The 17,239-nt window shown below is 58.6% G+C and overlaps 1 protein-coding gene across 1 annotated transcript in view; it reads right to left on the bottom strand.

Annotated features, from left to right (window-relative positions):
* TRANK1 (tetratricopeptide repeat and ankyrin repeat containing 1) overlaps positions 1 to 17,239 on the bottom strand; it is a 44,396-nt gene that overhangs the window by 13,198 nt on the left and 13,959 nt on the right. The window contains exons 12-21 of the mRNA XM_036737605.1: positions 16,885 to 17,067; positions 13,648 to 16,584; positions 12,632 to 12,831; positions 11,388 to 11,525; positions 6,815 to 6,961; positions 6,090 to 6,246; positions 5,422 to 5,510; positions 3,496 to 3,599; positions 3,270 to 3,402; positions 2,020 to 2,165 (exon numbers count right to left, since the gene is read on the bottom strand). Of these exons, the coding sequence (XP_036593500.1) occupies positions 2,020 to 2,165; positions 3,270 to 3,402; positions 3,496 to 3,599; positions 5,422 to 5,510; positions 6,090 to 6,246; positions 6,815 to 6,961; positions 11,388 to 11,525; positions 12,632 to 12,831; positions 13,648 to 16,584; positions 16,885 to 17,067 (4,234 nt within the window). The remainder of the gene's footprint in view (positions 1 to 2,019; positions 2,166 to 3,269; positions 3,403 to 3,495; positions 3,600 to 5,421; positions 5,511 to 6,089; positions 6,247 to 6,814; positions 6,962 to 11,387; positions 11,526 to 12,631; positions 12,832 to 13,647; positions 16,585 to 16,884; positions 17,068 to 17,239) is intronic.

Genomic DNA, 17,239 nt, shown 5'->3' with positions numbered 1-17,239 from the left:
CCCACCACTCCCAAGAGAGCAGGAATCAGGCCATAGCCATAAGGCACAAGGTGCAGGCTATGGGTCTGAAGCCCCCGATTCTGAGCCCAGGTCACAACGAGAGGCAGAAAATACAACGGCCTCTTTTGGGGGCAGGAGGAGAGCCTCTATCCACCTCGCCCGGCCCACCTGCCCCCAATGGTGGAAAAGGGCAGAGTGCCCACCCTCACAGGGGCAGACCCCTACCCACCCGCGCACAGCGTTCCAGGGCTGGCGATACGCCATGTACACATGTGCATACACACACACACATGCACCATCCGACCCCTGAGAGGCAGGCGATGCCAAAGGCGTTGGTCCCATCAGACAGAGTAGGAAAGCAGAGGCTGAGACAGAAATGACTTACCCCAGTCAACAGAGCCATTAAGCTGCGGAGGTGAAAGGAGAAGCCGGTCTTTCTGCTCCAAAGCTGGTGCCCTTTGCACCGTTTGGAGCTGGGGAAACGAAGCTTCCAAAAAGACACGGGCTCGAGGATCCAGTCAGAGAGCACGCGCATCGCCGTCGGTGGCCGTGGGGGGGGGGGGGGCACACTGATTCTCAGGAGCCTGAGACAAGCCCACCCCACGGGCATCAACGTGGTCATGGCCGGGTCGGGTGAACCTCACGGGGCATTACGTGAGCCGCTGTAGCGAGGGCACCCGAGGACCACGCACGGGGGGCTCCTAATCTGGGCGGAGCAGGGTCTCTCGTCTAAGCATCACCTTAATTTCTGACTCTACCCCTCCTCTCCCCACTCCCCAGGGAGCCATCCCTTATAACAGAGAACGAAAAGAGAGAGAGAAAGCAGTTCATGAGATCGATCAATACATGGAACAAGTCTGACCCTGTACGCCGTGCTGCTCACCCGTGGCTCCCCGCCCCCAACCTCTGCAAAGAAGGCAGGAGGGGCAGGTCCTGTCACCACCCTCCTCCAGGGCCTCTCCATTTACACGCATGTGGGCCCCCCGCATCAGCTGACCCGAGTCTTCCCGTGCTTCTCCGCCATCTTCGCACTCATGCCTCTCTTGGCGCAGAAACACTCCGAGCCATCCCCTAATCGACGGGCATCCATGGCAACATTTGGGTCAGTGGGCGTAGGCCTGGCAGGGGGATCTCCGGGTCACGCTCTGAGCCAAGTTCTCAACTGCACCTGAGAACACCTGGGCCGACGGCGCGCAGGCACGCCTCCCTTTCCAGAGCCTTCCGCTGTTGGCCATTTTGTCCGACCGGGTGCGAGGGGAGCCCTCAGGGCTCTGCCTGCTTTCTTCTTATTCTTACAGATGCAGCACAAGCTTCCACCATTCCTCCTTTGAGAACCAGCCGATCCACTGGGGAATGGCTCTTGGGCTCTCTACACAGCCCAGACGGCAGACCCCAACCAGAGTCGTCTGATGCAAAGATACGGCTTTTTCCCCACTGACAGCTTTCCTTCTCATCTGAGCTGCGTTGATTTTGTTCATGCACTCAGACTCCGTTAGTTTCTCTTTCGGGATCACCTGTCCCTTGTTGGCTTAAGAATTCTCCTCCAGCCTCAGCTGGGCAAGGGGCCGGAGAGCGCACCTCTCTTCTAATGTGTTCTACTACTCAGGGCACAGCACATCCCCACCACGCCCCTTCCTGACTCTGCCCAAACTGCGGTCACTGTTTGGACACAGGAGGAGCATGTCAAGGGGAGAACGACGGACGGCACCTCCCCACCCCCAGCACAGCAGTCACATGCAAAGGGCTAAGCGGCCAGAAGCGAGGGAGGTCACGGCCCCGCCATGTCCCCTTCGAGCACCTAGCTGCCCGGGGCTCTTGCAGATGTGCGGGGGAGCCCGGCAGGGATTCCGCGCCTCCTGCGCAGACCGAGTCGAGGCAGGCTCTGAGGTGAGAGCTCAAAGCAGCAAGGGGGCTGGGCTGGGGACACCGAGGCTCAGGGAGGCGGCCTTGCATGACCCCCCCACCCCAGGCCCTCCCACTCACTAGGACACAGGGGCCACACCTAACAGCAGAACCTACTTCTCCACGGCCTGCGCGGCCTCCTCAAAAAGCCCCTCCTGGCAGTACATCTTGAGGGCGAGATCAAACTCCTGGATCTGTTCGAAGCAGCGGAAGGCGTCCTTGTAGCACTGGCTTCTCTTATAGAAGTAAGCGGCATCTTTGATCTAGGGCAGAGAAGGACATGGGTGAGAGGGGGAGAACTCGCCCCTGCCATCCGCTGCAAACTTTGGAGAGATGTGCCTGCAAGGGCGAATGGCGTCCCCAGGGCCGACGGGTCGTGTACCCAGCATGTCATCCACCCAACGTGTCATCCCCTCGGGCCTGGGCATGGCCATAGCTGCCGGGGGGCTGCCTGCCTCAGTCTCCCCTCACTCTGACCCACCAAAGTGAAGCCCCCTAAAGGTGACAGGTCCAAGCCTCTAGCCCGCTCTCAGGGAGCCCCAAGGGCTCCCTGTGGCGGCTCCTCCCTTGCAGGTAAGTAGCCCAGACTTCTGGGGGCTCCTGAGCTCCTGCCTAGCAGGCGCCCTGTCTGCATCCCCCTGCCCCAGGTGCTCCTGGCATCCTTCAGGTCTTCCCCGAGATGAGCCTGCGCCACCTTTGCTGGGGTCTTGTTTGTACATGGGAGTCTGTGGCTCAGTCTCCCCCAACACATTTGACAGGAGCATCTCAAAGGCCTTGATTCGGACACCCTGTGCTTAGCACAGAGCCCAGGCCCATCACAGGCAGGGGCCTCATCAGAGCTCTACTGACCGGCCACCGGAGTCTCTCCTCCTCATGCCGCGGGGTCCCCTGGCAGCAGCCCCATCAATGGTGGCCAGCCACAAATGTGTGGCAAGCAGTGGGTCAGGGCACAGGGGGCTATTGGTCGCGAGGTCCAGAGAGCCACTGACCCACAACCCCAGGTGGCTTCCAGGGAAACCAGAGAGCAGCAGTCCTCCTCCCACACGTTTCCCAGAAGGGCTGCAGAATTTAGGCTGCCTGGGGCTGCCCTCACTGGACGCCAGGCTGCCATGCTCTGCTTCTCTGCTCCCAAGGATTTTTCATGCCCCCAAGAAAAAAGAGACACATGTGGCGGGCACTGGGAGCCTTTCACAACCTGGTTCCTTCTTGCTCTTTCCCACGCTCAGCATCCCACCTCAGCGGCTTTGCCCAGGCTATGCCCCCTGCCGAGAATGCCCTCCCCCGGAGTCAGTGCATGACAGCACTCACATATGCGCTACACTTAATCAAGGCTGTCACCCCTCCCACTCCTGCTGGCCTCCCCATACCTTTCCTAGCTTCTCACAGAGGAGACCAGACAGCTGGAACTCCCGGGCGTACCCCAAGCATTTCAGGGAGAGCTTGGGCTCCCCGCACTCCAGGTAGGTCTTGGCCAGCTCCAGGTACTCCATCTGCTTCTCCCTGGAGGCAGGTAGGAGAAAGGAGAGTGGGGTCAGCAGGTCCCCTTGCGCCCCCGGGCCCTGTTCCCACCACCCACCGGCACCACTCCCTCACTTGGGGCTGACTTTCTTGGATTTGACGTTGAGGACGGCATCGTGGGCCAGGGCCAGCTTCTCCTTGTCAAAGGCGGCTCCTTTCTGGTAACACTTGGCTGCCACCTGGGGAGGGGAGCAGAGCCCGTGGGCGAGGAGGAAGGCGTCCAGCCCGAGGGCTCTAGTCTATGCTGGCAGAGGCGCCCAGCCTCCCCTGCTCAGGGCAGGCCTAGAGCATGCCCCTACCAGGCCAGAGGCGCCTGCACCTGCAGGGGGCTCGCTGCCCACTCCCCTGGGGAGGGCACGCGAATGCTCCCTGCCTGACGCTTGCTCTCACTCCCTCACTGGTCCCTGCTAAGCCCCTTCACAGATGGGGGCCTGTGCAAGGAGGGGGAGCTCGAGGAGAACACTAGCAGAGGCTGCTCTGGGGTGTAGGATAAAGCCTTGGGGCAGGTCAAACAACTGGGTGAAGGAACAGGCCCCAGAGCCCAGTCCCTGCTCCCTTTCTGATGGCCTGTGAAGCTGATGGGGCCCAGAGGCCATGGCCCACAGGGACAACGCTCAGTCTTTGCCATGTGCAGTCTGGGGTCCCAGAAGCCAAGGGCCCATCACCAAAGGTTCTTATGCTACCACGTCCAGAGGAATGTCAAAGCACAAAGTTCGGGGCCTGAGGCAGCTGGTCGCGCAGTGGACAGCACTCCATGCCTGGGGTCAGGAAGACCCGACTTCAAATCCAGCCTCAGACACTCACTAGCTGTGGGACCCGGGGTTAAGTCACTCTAACCTGTTTGTCTCAGTTCCTTTAACTGTGAAGTAAAATAACCATACACCCCTCCCAGGTCACCATGCACAGGCCTGGCACGAACAGATCTCCCATAAACACTCAGTCCTGCCTGGTCTAACTCCTCCATGGGGACCTGCCCTGCCCAAGGCAGACGGTGGCAGAGATGAGCCAGGGCCTGGGCCCCGCCTCCCCATCCCATGGCACGCACCTGATAAAGGAGAGTGCCAGCCAAGACCAGCAGGCTCCTGGGCCACCGCCACCCAGACAGCGCCAGCCAGCCCCCCGGCCGAGCAATCGGGGACAGGAAGACAGCCTCCAGAGGGCTCGCTGCCCATCCCCATTCACCCATGGAAGCCAGCCGCCAGGATCCCGTCCATACCTGCTGGCCCTCAGCAGCCATACTGTGGGCCCGGGACAAGCTCTGCGCCACATGGGGCAGGCCTGAATATGGTTTCCACCGAATACCCAGGGAGCCTCTCTGGGCCTCCTCTAACATGCCACGGGGTCAGCACAGCTGCCCACTGTCCAAAAGGCAGGCCTGACCCACTTCCTCTGGGGTCTGGACTCTGCCCACATGATGATGCCAGCCCTTCCTCCTGCCAGGGGGACTGAGCCGGACCAGCCTGGATGAATGGAGACAGTGCCAGCCCTGACCGTGAGGCCTAGCCCTGCAGGATGACCACTTGGGGACAAGTTCTCTGGCTGGGAGGGCCTGGGAGACACACACATGGGGCTCTGAAATACCCGCCACGCATCAGAGGGAGGGGAGAGAGAACTCCAGGCTGGACCCCAGAGGGCCATTAGAAAGTCAGAATCCAGAACAGCAGGCACCCAAGAAGAGCCCTGGCAGGAGTGAATGAAGGAATGAGTGAGTGCCAGGCAGTGAGCGCCATGTAAGTGTCAGTTATCACCGTTACTATGAAATGAATGAATGAATGAATGAGTGTGTGAGGGAATTAATGAGTGCCTGGTATACAGTAAGTGCCACATAAGCGTTAGTTGTTATCGTTACCACGAATGAGTGAGCCAGCGAGTGGGCGAGTCAGCGTGCGAAGGAGTGAGAGCCTGGCACCCGGTAAAGGCGGGACCCATCCAGCCACAGGCTGCTGGGCCAGGTCGTGCCTCTTCCCACTCCCCACCTGCTCAGGCGCCCTCAGGACCCACCTTCCAGCACTGATGCTTGGCATAGTAGTCTCCCTGCACGATCCACTCCTCGGGAGTCGACGTCTTCACAAACATGCTGTCATCAAAGTCTGTATGGAAGCAAAGACTGCCCTGGGCATCCTGGGCCTGGCTGGTGCCCCTCCCCATGCTGGGCACCTTAGGCTCACTTGGTGGAGGGGGTGGAGAACAGATCCCGGGCCTGGCCCTGTCTTTCCAAGGAACAGGGGAGGGCCTCAGGGGACCCGGCCTGCATACCTGCAAGGTCATGCTGTACAATTCCCTCGTTGTATGGAAGAAGAAAGCAGCCCAGGGAGGGAAGGGACCTGGCCCAAGTCAGACAAAGTAGGGAATCAAGAGTGGAAGCCCCCAGGCCCTGTGGGGACTCCAAAGCCAGGGCCTCTCCAGATCAGGGGGCCAGAGCCCTGTGAGGTTGCTGGGGGTCAGCAGGGTGGTAAGTCCAGCCCAAGCTCAGTGTCACTGGATGATGGAGCCCCTCGGGGCATCACCCTGTGACCCTGGCCTTCCTTAGGATCAGCCACACACGCGTGGCAGGGGACCTGGGAAAGGGGATGGCCCGCAGGGCAGCAGCCAGAGGGCCAGAACAGCCTGGTTCTCCTCTCTGCTCGGCCCCCCTGGGAGACCCATGGGGTCCTGGTCCCCAGCCTCACCTTTGTTCTCGTCGGTCCTGACCACTTGTACAAGGTCCCTCCTGATGAAGTATCTGAAGGCGGGCGCCCGTTTGTCCCTATTCTCATCAAAGATCCAGAGGTTGACGCGGGCACGCGTGATGGCTGTGTACAGCTGCTTCAGCTCGCCATTGAGAAGCTGCAAAGTAAGGTGGGCACAGACCGGGGGTGAGGACACCTGTCTGCCCCTTCGAAGAGGAAGCCTCTGGAGGGCAGGCATCAGGGCTATGCCATTCTCATTGCCCTGGGGCTTGGAAAGGTGCCTGAACACAGTCAGTGCCTAATCAATGTGTTCTGATGCAACTGAGCCTTCCTCATAAAGTCACCACCACCGCGACCCATCTGCCTATCTGTCTGCAAAGTGCAAGCCAAGGGCAGGCAGGTGTTTTTCCATCATCTGCCCCCTCATTGCTCTGTCACCAGCCCCAGACTCCACTCTCCTGTAGGGTCCCCTCAAGAGCTGAAGGGCTGGGGAGGGGATGGGCCGAGAAAGGGCCCATCCAGGAGCACCCATCGGTCCACGCGCAGGCAAGCAGGCCTCAAGCCCTCCAGAGGCTGGGGTGGATGCCAGAGGCACCAAGAAAGAATTGGGCCTCGCCTTGAGCATGGACAGAGGGTGACGTGGCTGGCCCTGGGGCCCAGCGGGTGGCTCTCTGGCAGCTTCAGGGGCTGCTGGAGCGACACCCAGGACACCCAAGAGCGCTTACCTTGTAGGCCTCCACGTTGAGCAGCTGGGGCCGGCTCAGAGACACATGCGGCCGCTCCAAGGACACTTCCACCAACGGCTTGTTCTCCTCGATGCGGCTCTCAGGTGAAGGCGTGAACGAGGAGATGATCTTCCACTCTTTATATGCCTGCATGATAACAGCAGAAGGGATCAGAGTGACAGCTACGCCTCCACCGCCGGCCCGGAGCTGCCTGTCCACTCCTCTCCACAGCCTCCAGAGGGACATCACTCCCACCTCCCACCACCCAGCCCCGATGCCATGTCAGCCACTCTCTGCGGGGCTCCCAAAGCAGGAGGACTCCTTGGAGCCCTACACCCTGGCGAACTGGACACAGTGGAAAAAGCCTGGTCTAGGGATCTATTAGATGGAAGTGTGAGCCCCTGGGCAGGCTATCCCAGGCAGTGGCCACCCTGCATTTGCAAAGGGACTTTCCATACCAAGAGCTCCCTAAGCCACTGAAATCATAGGACTGGACCAAAACCAAACCCTGGACCTCAGTGCTACTCGGTCCAGCCCCTAGCAGAGCCCCAGCAAGGACAGACGTGCTCTGGGGCCAGGGGCCACCCAAGGCCTCTCGCTGCCCCCCAGACATGTCACTAAATCATCGAGACCCCAGCAAAGACTGACCCGGCATCTCCCCAGAGACCTGGGGGGCTTTTGGAAAGACGAGTGTGAAGGGCTGTCCAGGGGTTCCCTGCACTGTCTTTTTGGGCTGCCATATTCCCCAGAAACACTGGACCCGGATATGCAGGAGGCCCTGCAGGTGCCAAGGATGAAGCCCCCTGAGCTGCTATCATGTGCTGTTTCACAACCCCACCCCCGCTGGACTCCTGGTGCCCTTGGGAGGCAGGGTGGGGGCCAGCCAGTCTGCACGAATGGAGCTGTTTGTGCAGCTGGGACCCTGGAGATGAGCAGACCCTCCTATCTTCAGGCTCTGGTGTGCCCTTGCTCTCCCCTTTGGGAGGCACCTTTCCCCGCCCATGCCATGCCCTGCCTCCTTCCTCCTTCTGGAGGTATAAAAATGCGAATGTCTGTATGGATTGTGCGCCTAGTTTTCACATAAGTTTGGTCAAGTTGTGACTGCCTGTTGACATGAGGAAGCATCATTTTTCTATCACATCCTCAGGGATGGCCCCACTGTACCCCTGGAGTCCTGATGTAGTCCCCAGGGCAGAGCCAGAAGCAGCCAAGCAGCAGGCCAGCCAGACCACCTGACAGAGAAGCCAGCAGTGGACTGGCCAGACCACCCGATAGAGACAGAAGCCGGCAATGGACTGGCCAGACCGCCCAACAGAGACAAAAGCCGGCAGTGACCTGGCCAGACCGCCCGACAGAGACAGAAGCCAGCAGTGACCTGGCCAGACCGCCCAACAGAGACAGAAGCCGGCAGTGGACTGGCCAGACCGCCCGACAGAGACAGAAGCTGGCAGTGGACTGGCCAGACCACCTGACAGAGACAGAAGCCGGCAGTGACCTGGCCAGACCACCCGACAGAGACAGAAGCTGGCAGTGGACTGGCCAGACCACCCGACGGAGACAGAAGCCGGCAGTGGACTGGCCAGACCACCTGACAGAGAAAGAAGGCAGCAGTAGACTGGCCAGACCACCTGACAGAGACAGAAGCCAGCAGTGGACTGGCCAGACCACCCGATAGAGACAGAAGCTGGCAGTAAGCCGGCCAGATTGTCCATCAGAGAAAGAAGCCTGCAGCAGGCCAGTCAGAGCACCCGACAGAGACAGAAGCCAGCAGTGGGCCAAACAGACTGCTTAGCAGAGACAGACAGAAGTCGGAATCAGGATCAGGATCCTGGTGCCTCTGGCAGATACCATGATACAAGTGGGGCCAAAAGAGCAGGCGATGCCCAAGCCCAACCACCCCCAGGATGCTGGGTGCTGGGATAAGAGAGGCCAAGAGTGATCGAGGACACAGAGCCCCTCAAAGCACAATGGGCCAGGGCCCCCCTCCTCCTTTTCTCTAACTCCCTGCTCTGGGGGCAGCCTCTCTGAGAGGGGCTGGGACAGGGTCTTCAACCAGTCAACTCAGCATGCCCTTATGGAGGCCAGCTGTGGGCCAGACCCTATGTCAAGTGGCGGGCGTCACATGGACAAAAACCATCAACGTGACCCTTCTCCTCAAGGAGCTCCCATCCCAAAGCCAGGGAATGGGGCAAACCCACTAAATCCAAAGTGGAAGGGCCACTTTCTCTTTTCTTAATCAAACTGACCAAAGGTTTATCAATTTTATTGGTTTGTTCATAAAGCCAGCTCTTAGTTTTATTTGTTAGTTCAATAGTTTTCTTAGTTTCAATGTTACTAATCTCTTCTTTGATTTTCAGTATTTCTAATTTGGTATTTTATTGAGGATTTCCAATTTGTTCTTTTTCAAGCTTTTTCAATTGCATGCCCAATTCATCGATTTCCCTTTTCTCTATTTTATTCATGGAAGCATTTAGAGATATGAAACTTCCCCCAAGAACCGCTTTTGCTGCATCCCGTAAGTTTTGGTATGTTGTCTCTTTATGGTCATTCTCTTGAAGTTGTTAATTGTTTCTATGATTCGTTCTTTGGCCCACTCATTCTTTAGGATTAGACTAGTTTCCAATTAATTTTTAGTTTATTTTTCCATGGTTCTTTATTACAAATAATTTTTTTACTGCATCATGATCCGAAAAGGATGCTTTGACTTCTTCTTTCTGCACTGGATTGTGAGGTTTTTATGCCCTGGTACATGGTCAGTTTTTGAGTATGTTTCATGTACCATGAGAAAAAAGTATATTCCTTTTTATCCCCATGCAGTTTTCTCCAGAGGTCTATCATATCTGCCTTTTCTAAAATTCTATTCACCTCCTTAACTTCTTTCTTGTTTATTTTGAGGTTAGATTTATCAAGTTCAAAGACAGAGAGGCTGAAGTCTCCCATTATTATAGTTTTGCTGTCCATTTCTTCCTGTAACTCCCTTAACCTCTCCTGTAAGAATTTGCATGCCATACCACTTGGTGCATATATGTTAAACAATGATATCGCTTCATTGTTTATGGTGCTTTTTAGCAGGATGTAGTGTCCTTCCTTATGTCTTTTAATTAAATCTATCTTTGCTTTTGCTTTGTCTGAGATTAGGATTGCTACACCTGCTTTTTTTACTTTAGCTGAAGCGCAATATATTCTCCTCCAGCCTTTTACCTTTACCCTGTGTGTATCCCCCCATTTCAAATGTGTTTCTTGTAAACAGCGTATTGTAGGATTATGGTTTTTAATCCCTTCTGCTATCCGCTTCTGTTTTATGGGAAAGTTCATCCCATCCACGTTTACAGTTATGATTACTGTGTCTTTCTCTCCATCCTGTTTCTACCCCCTCCAGTTTATGCTTTTTTCTCCCCTCCACTCCTCAAAAGAGTTTTGCTTTTGACCACCACCTTCCTCAGTTTACCCTCCCTACTGATTCCCCTCCCTTTTCTTACTCTTTTCCCCTTGACCACCCCCTCCCTTTTCCTTCAAAGGGCCACTTTCTCACAAGTGGCCAGCTCTCATCTGCCTCTAGCCTGGCCTGGGGCTGCTCAGGAACCCCCCAGCCTCCACTGTGACCAGCTGCCAAGCAACTGCCCTTATGAGGTGGAGGTTGCAGAAGGATCCCCAGTCCTGCTCCCAGCACCAATGACAGAAGATGATGCCATAGGCCAGGAGAGTCAGCTCCCCATTCCCTTAGCAAAAGGGCTCCTGGGCTAGCTACTGAGCCAGGCCTCGAGGCCATGGGGTTCACTGGACCCTCACTCACTGGGTCTGAAGTCAGAGGACTTGGCTCAAATCCCCCTGTGCCACGGGTCAGATGAGGGGCCTCATCTGGCTCTGGACCAGAGTCTGAGCACTTCACACCTTCCCGGTGGGGCTTTGTGCAGGTCAGGACACTCCAGCAGAGACTGGCCAGGAGGGCCAGAGCAAGGCCTGGCCCAAAAGCCCTAGAGGGAACCACCTCCCCAACACCAGCCCCTACCAAACTGGCCTGAGACAAAAGCTCGAGCTAAGGTGGCATCTAGCACGGACAAGCCCTGCGGCTGTCACAAACCAGAGGGCCCTGCATCCAACATTCCTCTACACAGATGGCCCACGTGAGAAAGCCAACCCAAGCCTGCAGTGGGCACAGGACAGGGTCCTTAAGAAAGCCCAACTTCCACGTGCAAAATGGCCAGAGGTCACGGACAGGAGGGCCAAGTGAAGCCTTCCTGCCAAAAGGGACAGGGTGGAAAGACAAGGACATCCCAAAGAGAAGGCCGGTGACCTAGCAGCTACATCCAAAGTCCTTACAGATGGATCCTGGAGCCAATAGCAAGCACAAAGGTGACAGTGGACCACCCTGGACACAGCACCCAAAGTGTCAGCAGTGGGCAGCAGGGAGGGAAGGGGGAACAAAGAGCTTTGGAGATCATGAAATCATTGTGCGGAAGCACCACCACACAATGATGGACAGCAGTCACTGGCGGATGGTCATCACCATCCGGTCTGAGTCCCCCTCCCTCCCACTCCCCACACCCACGCACAAGAAGAGAACCTCAAATACCTCTGAGTCGGTGAAGAAATTGTACAAGAGAACATCATCAAACTCCAGACCCTTGGCCTCATAAATGGTCAGCACCAGAGCCAAGCCCAGCTCCTCAGGGATCTTCTCTTTGGCCACTTCATTGGCGACAAGGATCACCTGCAGGGGTGACCAGAACAGCCAACAGGGCAGAGAGGGTCAAGGCCAAAAGTGGAAGAGAAAGCCCAGGCATGCCCTGAAGAGAAGATCCCATGCCCCTCAGGAATAATATGGCCCCTGAGCCTGAGCCACACACATCAGTGCCGGGGCTGGGCCCACTGAGACAAAGACAGAAACAGCCTGTCCTCAAGGGGCCTGTGTACTCTGGGGAGGAAGGCATGGGTACATGGAAAATATAGAAAGGACAGGGAGAGAGGAAGAGAGAGGGAGGGAGGGAGGGAGGGGGAGGAGAGGGAGAGAGAGAAAGCGCCACCAGCTGTGTGGGCTCTGAAGGGGTGCTTTAAGGGGCTCTAGGCCCCCAGGGCAGCTCTGAAAGGCACACGCTGAACAGAGAGGAGAGGCTCATGGACAAACCCTGTGGCTGCCATAATCGATCTAAGGAAACGCTCCTTGTTTGCGGAGTTCAGAAATGTGTAGATATGGCTAGAGACACTCACAGTCAGGATGTCTACGTCTACGTACACACACAATCACATAAATAAAAAAGCAAAGGCGTCTGCTCGGTTCAGAATTATAAATGCACCCGTGCAGGTACACACAGACACAGACACATATGTTCCTCATCTCTACACAAACACACGTGGGGATAAACGAAGCGCGAGCAGGAGGGAGCCCCCCAGGCAGAGCAGGGCAGGACAGCCGCTGCCTGACCAGCCTGGAGGAGTGAGGATGGGGTGGGGGTTGGGTAACAAGACTAGAAATAGGGAAGGTGGTGCCAGAAACAGAGGCCTACCAGGCTGGGGTTACTACCCTGAGACCCTTCAAACTCTCCTGGAGGGAAAAAAGCCTCCCTTTGAGAGACAGAGATGTATTCCTTCACCAATGCCCCCGATGTTCCAACCTGTCCATCTGTGGAGGGACCTTGCATAGGGCAGACGCACAAAAAAGGGCTGCCCAAGAGGAAGCACCAGATCTGGGGGCATCCCCGCCGCGGTGGGGTGGTCATGGATGCCCATTCCTACTGAGCCAAGCCTGGGCTCTGAAGCCTCAGGGACCCCTCCCCACCTGCAATTCTCACCCCCCACAGCTGCCAAGCACAAACACACCTGGTGGGCTCCGAACTCGATGGGCTGGGTTTTCCTTTTGTTGCCTCGGAGTAAGATGGCCAGGTCACTGACGCTGCAGGAGTCTAGCACGGTGGGCTTGGGGCCGTCAAAGAGACCGGCGTCCCTCGGGAGCCGATCAAAGGACTCGGGGAAGTAATACTGCAGCAAGTCGACCACCCCTGAGGCCAGGTTGAGTATTCCTGCACAGGAAGGGAAGGGGCTGGTGAAGGACAGCGGGGCTGGCCAGCACCACCCCCTGGCATCTGTCGGGCAGGGCCGTGGGGGGTGTGAGTCCAGCCCACCCGCCTCATCTCGCTGATGAGGACACAGAAACCAGGGAAGTGAAGGGGCTGGTCCAAGAGCACGCGGGCAGAGACCACAGGTAGAAGACCCCTTCTCCTTTCCCCTCCTTCCACAGCTGCACTGCCTGCCAGGTCTGGCACCCAGCTAGGACTGAGTCCTGGCCCTTCCTGCCACCATGAAGCCCTCCCTGACCACTCCACTAGACAGTGACCCCTCCTCCCAGGAAATGCCCTCCACACCCTTTTCATGGCCTGGTTCTTACCACCCTCCATGGAATGAACAGCCATCGTGGGTGTGTGTGTGTGTGTGTGTGAGCGTGCACATGACAAGAGATATGTCTGTATGTATACTGTGCACACATGGGTCTGTGCAACTGTAAATGAGCGTGCATGTGTGTGTGCAAACAGGCACTGTGTACCTGTAAGCGTGCATGTGCTTAAGTGTGGGTGTGTGAATGTGTTTGAGTGTGTATACACACGAGTTTAGATATGCGTCTGTATGCATGGCACGTGAGTGCAAGTGTAAATGTAGGTGTGTGTAGATGGGCGCTGTACACCAATAAGTGTGAGTGTGTGAATGTACTCGAGTGTGCATCTGTGTGTAAGCACGCACAAGTGCGTGTGTGCACATACGTGTGAGTGCAGAGAAGCATACGTATCTATCTAAGTGTGTCAGAGTGCGTGTGCACACGTTCCCCATGGGAGCCCATGCACCTGAATGGGAGCGGTAGTTCTGGTAGAGCTGGTAAATGCGCTTGGGCTTGCGCACGGGGCAGCGCTTCTTGTCCACGCAGTTCTTGCTGGCGTAGTGGAAGAGGGAGCGTAGGTCACTGAAGCGGAAGGCCACGCCTTTCATGATGCTCTGCGCCGTGTCGCCCGTGAGGAACATGGCGTTGGGGTCGTTGATGCAACGCATGAGCAGGGTCAGCTCGGCCTGCGTGAAGTCCTGGATCTCGTCGCCGTAGAGTTCGTGGATAGACCAGGGCAGCGCGCGCAGCTTGGACAGCCGCTGGGACAGGTTGTAAAGAACGTCCTCCTCGTCAAAGTAGCCCTGCTGCGAGCGGATGCGCTGGTAGAGGCAGAAGAGCGCGTAGATCTCGCCGCGGTCCTCCTTGAAGTTGGGCGAGCGCTTGCGGCCCAGCTTCTGGTAGGCGTCCTCGGTGAGCCGGCCCTGGGGGCAGCTCAGCGCCTCGAAGGAGCCCTTCAGGAAAGACTTGATCTCCTTCCACACCAGTGCCGGGTTGTACGGCGTCTTGCCCTTCACCATCTTGGACCACATCTCGTTGGCGAACACCTCATAGGTCACGAACACGCGGGGATCGTTCTCGCCACCGGGAGTCTCTGCCGCTTTGTCCTCCTCGCCGTAGTCACCATCGCCAGCGCCGGCCTCATCCTCCTCCTGCCAGTTGGGGATGGAGGCCTCCTCGTGTGTGGACCAGCCCAGGATGTTGCGCTTGAGGCTACCATCCTCGTTCCTCAGGAAGAAGGGGTTGGGCAGGGAGGCGTCGAGCAGGAGCAGCAGCTGCCGTGAGGTCACGAACAGCGGGAAGCTCTCATCCCTGACGTCCTGCAGCCGGTGCACGGTGGGCTCCAGCGGACGGAAGTGACTCGTCGCCTTGCTGGACTTGGTCAGCTCCACAAAGTTCCTCTGGACCTCCTGGCATAGCACGTGGTTCTTGGTGACAAAGACCTGCCGCAGGTGTTCCAGCTGCACGCCCTCCACAGGCTCCACGGCCTCATCTACGGGCTCCGCCGCCCCAGGGGGGTCCGGGTCGGGGCCGCTGGACGACGACTCGTCCTCGGGGTCCTCGTCGATGCTGTCTGCTGTCTCGGGCTCCAGGGTCCCCCCGTCATCCTCCTCCTCATCCTCATCGGGGTCCACATCCTCGGCGGCCGCCTCCTCCTCCTCCCCAGCTGCCCGGCCCGCCCGCCGGTGCCACACGTGCTTGGCCAGGAGCGGGCTGCCCGCCCGGTCCGCCTTGTCCCAGTAGGAGTGGAAGCGCTTCCAGAGGCGGTAGAGGCAGCACGTGGTCTTGCCGGTGCCGCTGCGGCCGATGAGGATGATGGGCTCCGGCGGCCGCGGGTTGAGGTCGATGACCGCGTACTCGAGCTCCCCAACTCGGAAGGGGTACTCGGCGGGCGCCGTGGTGTCGCTGATGATGTTGAGAGCCATGCTGGTGCTGAAGCTGTGAAACTTCATAATGTTGTACTCGGTGGCCACGGCGCTGGCAGGCGGGAAGTACTCAGGAACCACGCGCTCGCGGCTCTTGCCATTCCCGGCATCCGTGTCCTCCACGTAGCAGCGCGGGATGCGCTTCTGGATCTTGAGGCCCGAGGAGAGCTGGCCTGTGTGGATACCCTTGAGTTTCTTGCGCAAAATGCAGGAGAGGCCACGGTTGTAAGCCGCGCAGATGGCCCTGATGGCGTCATTCAGCTTGCAGTGGTCCAGGACGATGTCCCAGATGCGGATGATCTCCGTGTAGACACCGCCCGACTTCTCGAGCGGGTGCGCGGCCCGCGCCGTGGCGATGATCTTCTCGGGGTTCTCGCTGCAGCGCGGCGAGAAGTCAATGGCCAGCTCCCAGAGCATGCGGGCGCCCTTGTCCAGCTTGGCCTCGTACAGCTGGATGTCGCCGCGCAGGTGCCGCAGCCTCTTCTGTAGTCCCTGCGTCCACTCACCGTTACCCAAGTGCTGAATGGCGAGGACGATCTTCTTCTTGAGGACCTGCGTGACCGCCTTGCTCGCCAGCTTCTTCAGCATCTCCGACGTGCACTCGATCTCCCACGTCATGTTATCAAAGTCCTGCAGGTAGGCCTCCAGCTCCTGCACGGGGGCCACGGCCTCCTCCTCCACGCCCTCGCCCCTCTCCTCTTCCCCATTAACCGCAGGCAGCGGGGGCTCTGCCCGGGGCTGTGGGCGGGCGTCCTCGGCTTCCACCTTGGGCAGGGAGAGAGGCTTCTCACTGGGAGCCTCGCTCTCACTGTCTTCAGGCCCCGTGCGGTCCTGGGGGCTCCCCTCCTCCACCGCCCCCGTGGGGTTGGTCTTGGGGGACGGGGGCGTGTCTTCGGGGCCCAGGGAGCCCAGCTCCATCTGCTGGATCAGGGTGACGATGGCCCGCACGAGGCCATCCCGCAGGGTGAATGGCTTGCCGCCCTCGGCGCCCAGGGCCCGGCCCCTCTCCCTGCCATCGGGGGCCTGCCCGTCGCCCCGCAGAGTCCCAGGGGCCGCCTCCCCCAGCGGGAGCCGGGCGGCAGAGCCCGCCGCAGCCAGAGCCCCGTTCTTCTGCTGCTGCGTGGGGCTGGTGGGCAGAGCCTTGAGGAGCCGCGGCGTGTGTGAGGAGATGAGGTCCAGCCGGCCCTTCTTGCGGTTCTCCATCACGGCCTTGTTCCAGGTCAGCAGCAGCGAGTCGTTCTTCTTGACACGGTGCCGGACGTCCTTGCCCTCCTTGTTCTTGAGGTTAAAGTTGATGTCGAACCTGGCCAGCAAGCCCATCACCCGCTTGACGCGCTTCAGCATCCCTTTCTGGAAGATGATGTGCATCACCGTGTTCCCGTTGGCATCCTGCGCATTGGGGTTCAGGAAGGAGAAGTCGGATGGGCTGGAGCTGTACAGGTCCAGCAGGTGACTCAGGAAAGTGAAGCCAATGTCCGCTGAGACCCAAGAGAGAATGGACAAGAGCCACCATTAGCCTGCGGCCGGGGGCAGGGTGGGGATGGGGCAGCACGAGGGTGACAGGGACTGGGCAGGGCAGGGAGGAGCATGCGGAGGGGACGGCACAGCAGGGGGGGGCCCCCCCAGGACTGAACCCCGCTTGCTATGGGGCCAGCGTACAGGACAGGGAAGGCGAAGCTGACCAGTCTCAGGACGGCCTTCCCCACCCCCATCAATAGATGGACCAAAGGCCAGCTCTGAGCGGTGCAGCCCGCACCCCCCAGGAGAAGCTGGCGTACCTCGCTTATCCAGATAAATGAACAGCGCCACATGGAGAGGCATGTCCCCTTCCGTGAGGGTCATGCCCCGCGGGTCCGCGCCCTTGGTCAACAGCAAGAAGGCCAGCTGATAGTCCCCACTTTTCAAGCACATTGTGAGCGGTCTCTCGCGGTCTTGGTTCCTGTTCAGCCCTTCTGTGGGGGCTAGAGGACAGACGAACCTAAATCGCTGAAACCTTCCTGGGGTGGGGGGAGGAGCTGCTGCCGGAGCCCTGGGCCCCCAACCCACAGGCCGAGGACCAGGCAGGGGAGAGGGAAAAAGGCCACGGTTGGGAGGGGACGGGGAGATAGAGGGACCCCAGCCGGCAGGCAGGCC

The sequence above is a fragment of the Trichosurus vulpecula genome, chromosome 9 (genome assembly GCF_011100635.1).
Source record: "Trichosurus vulpecula isolate mTriVul1 chromosome 9, mTriVul1.pri, whole genome shotgun sequence".
NCBI lineage: Eukaryota > Metazoa > Chordata > Mammalia > Diprotodontia > Phalangeridae > Trichosurus > Trichosurus vulpecula.
This window is presented reverse-complemented; position numbering and strand designations above follow the sequence as displayed.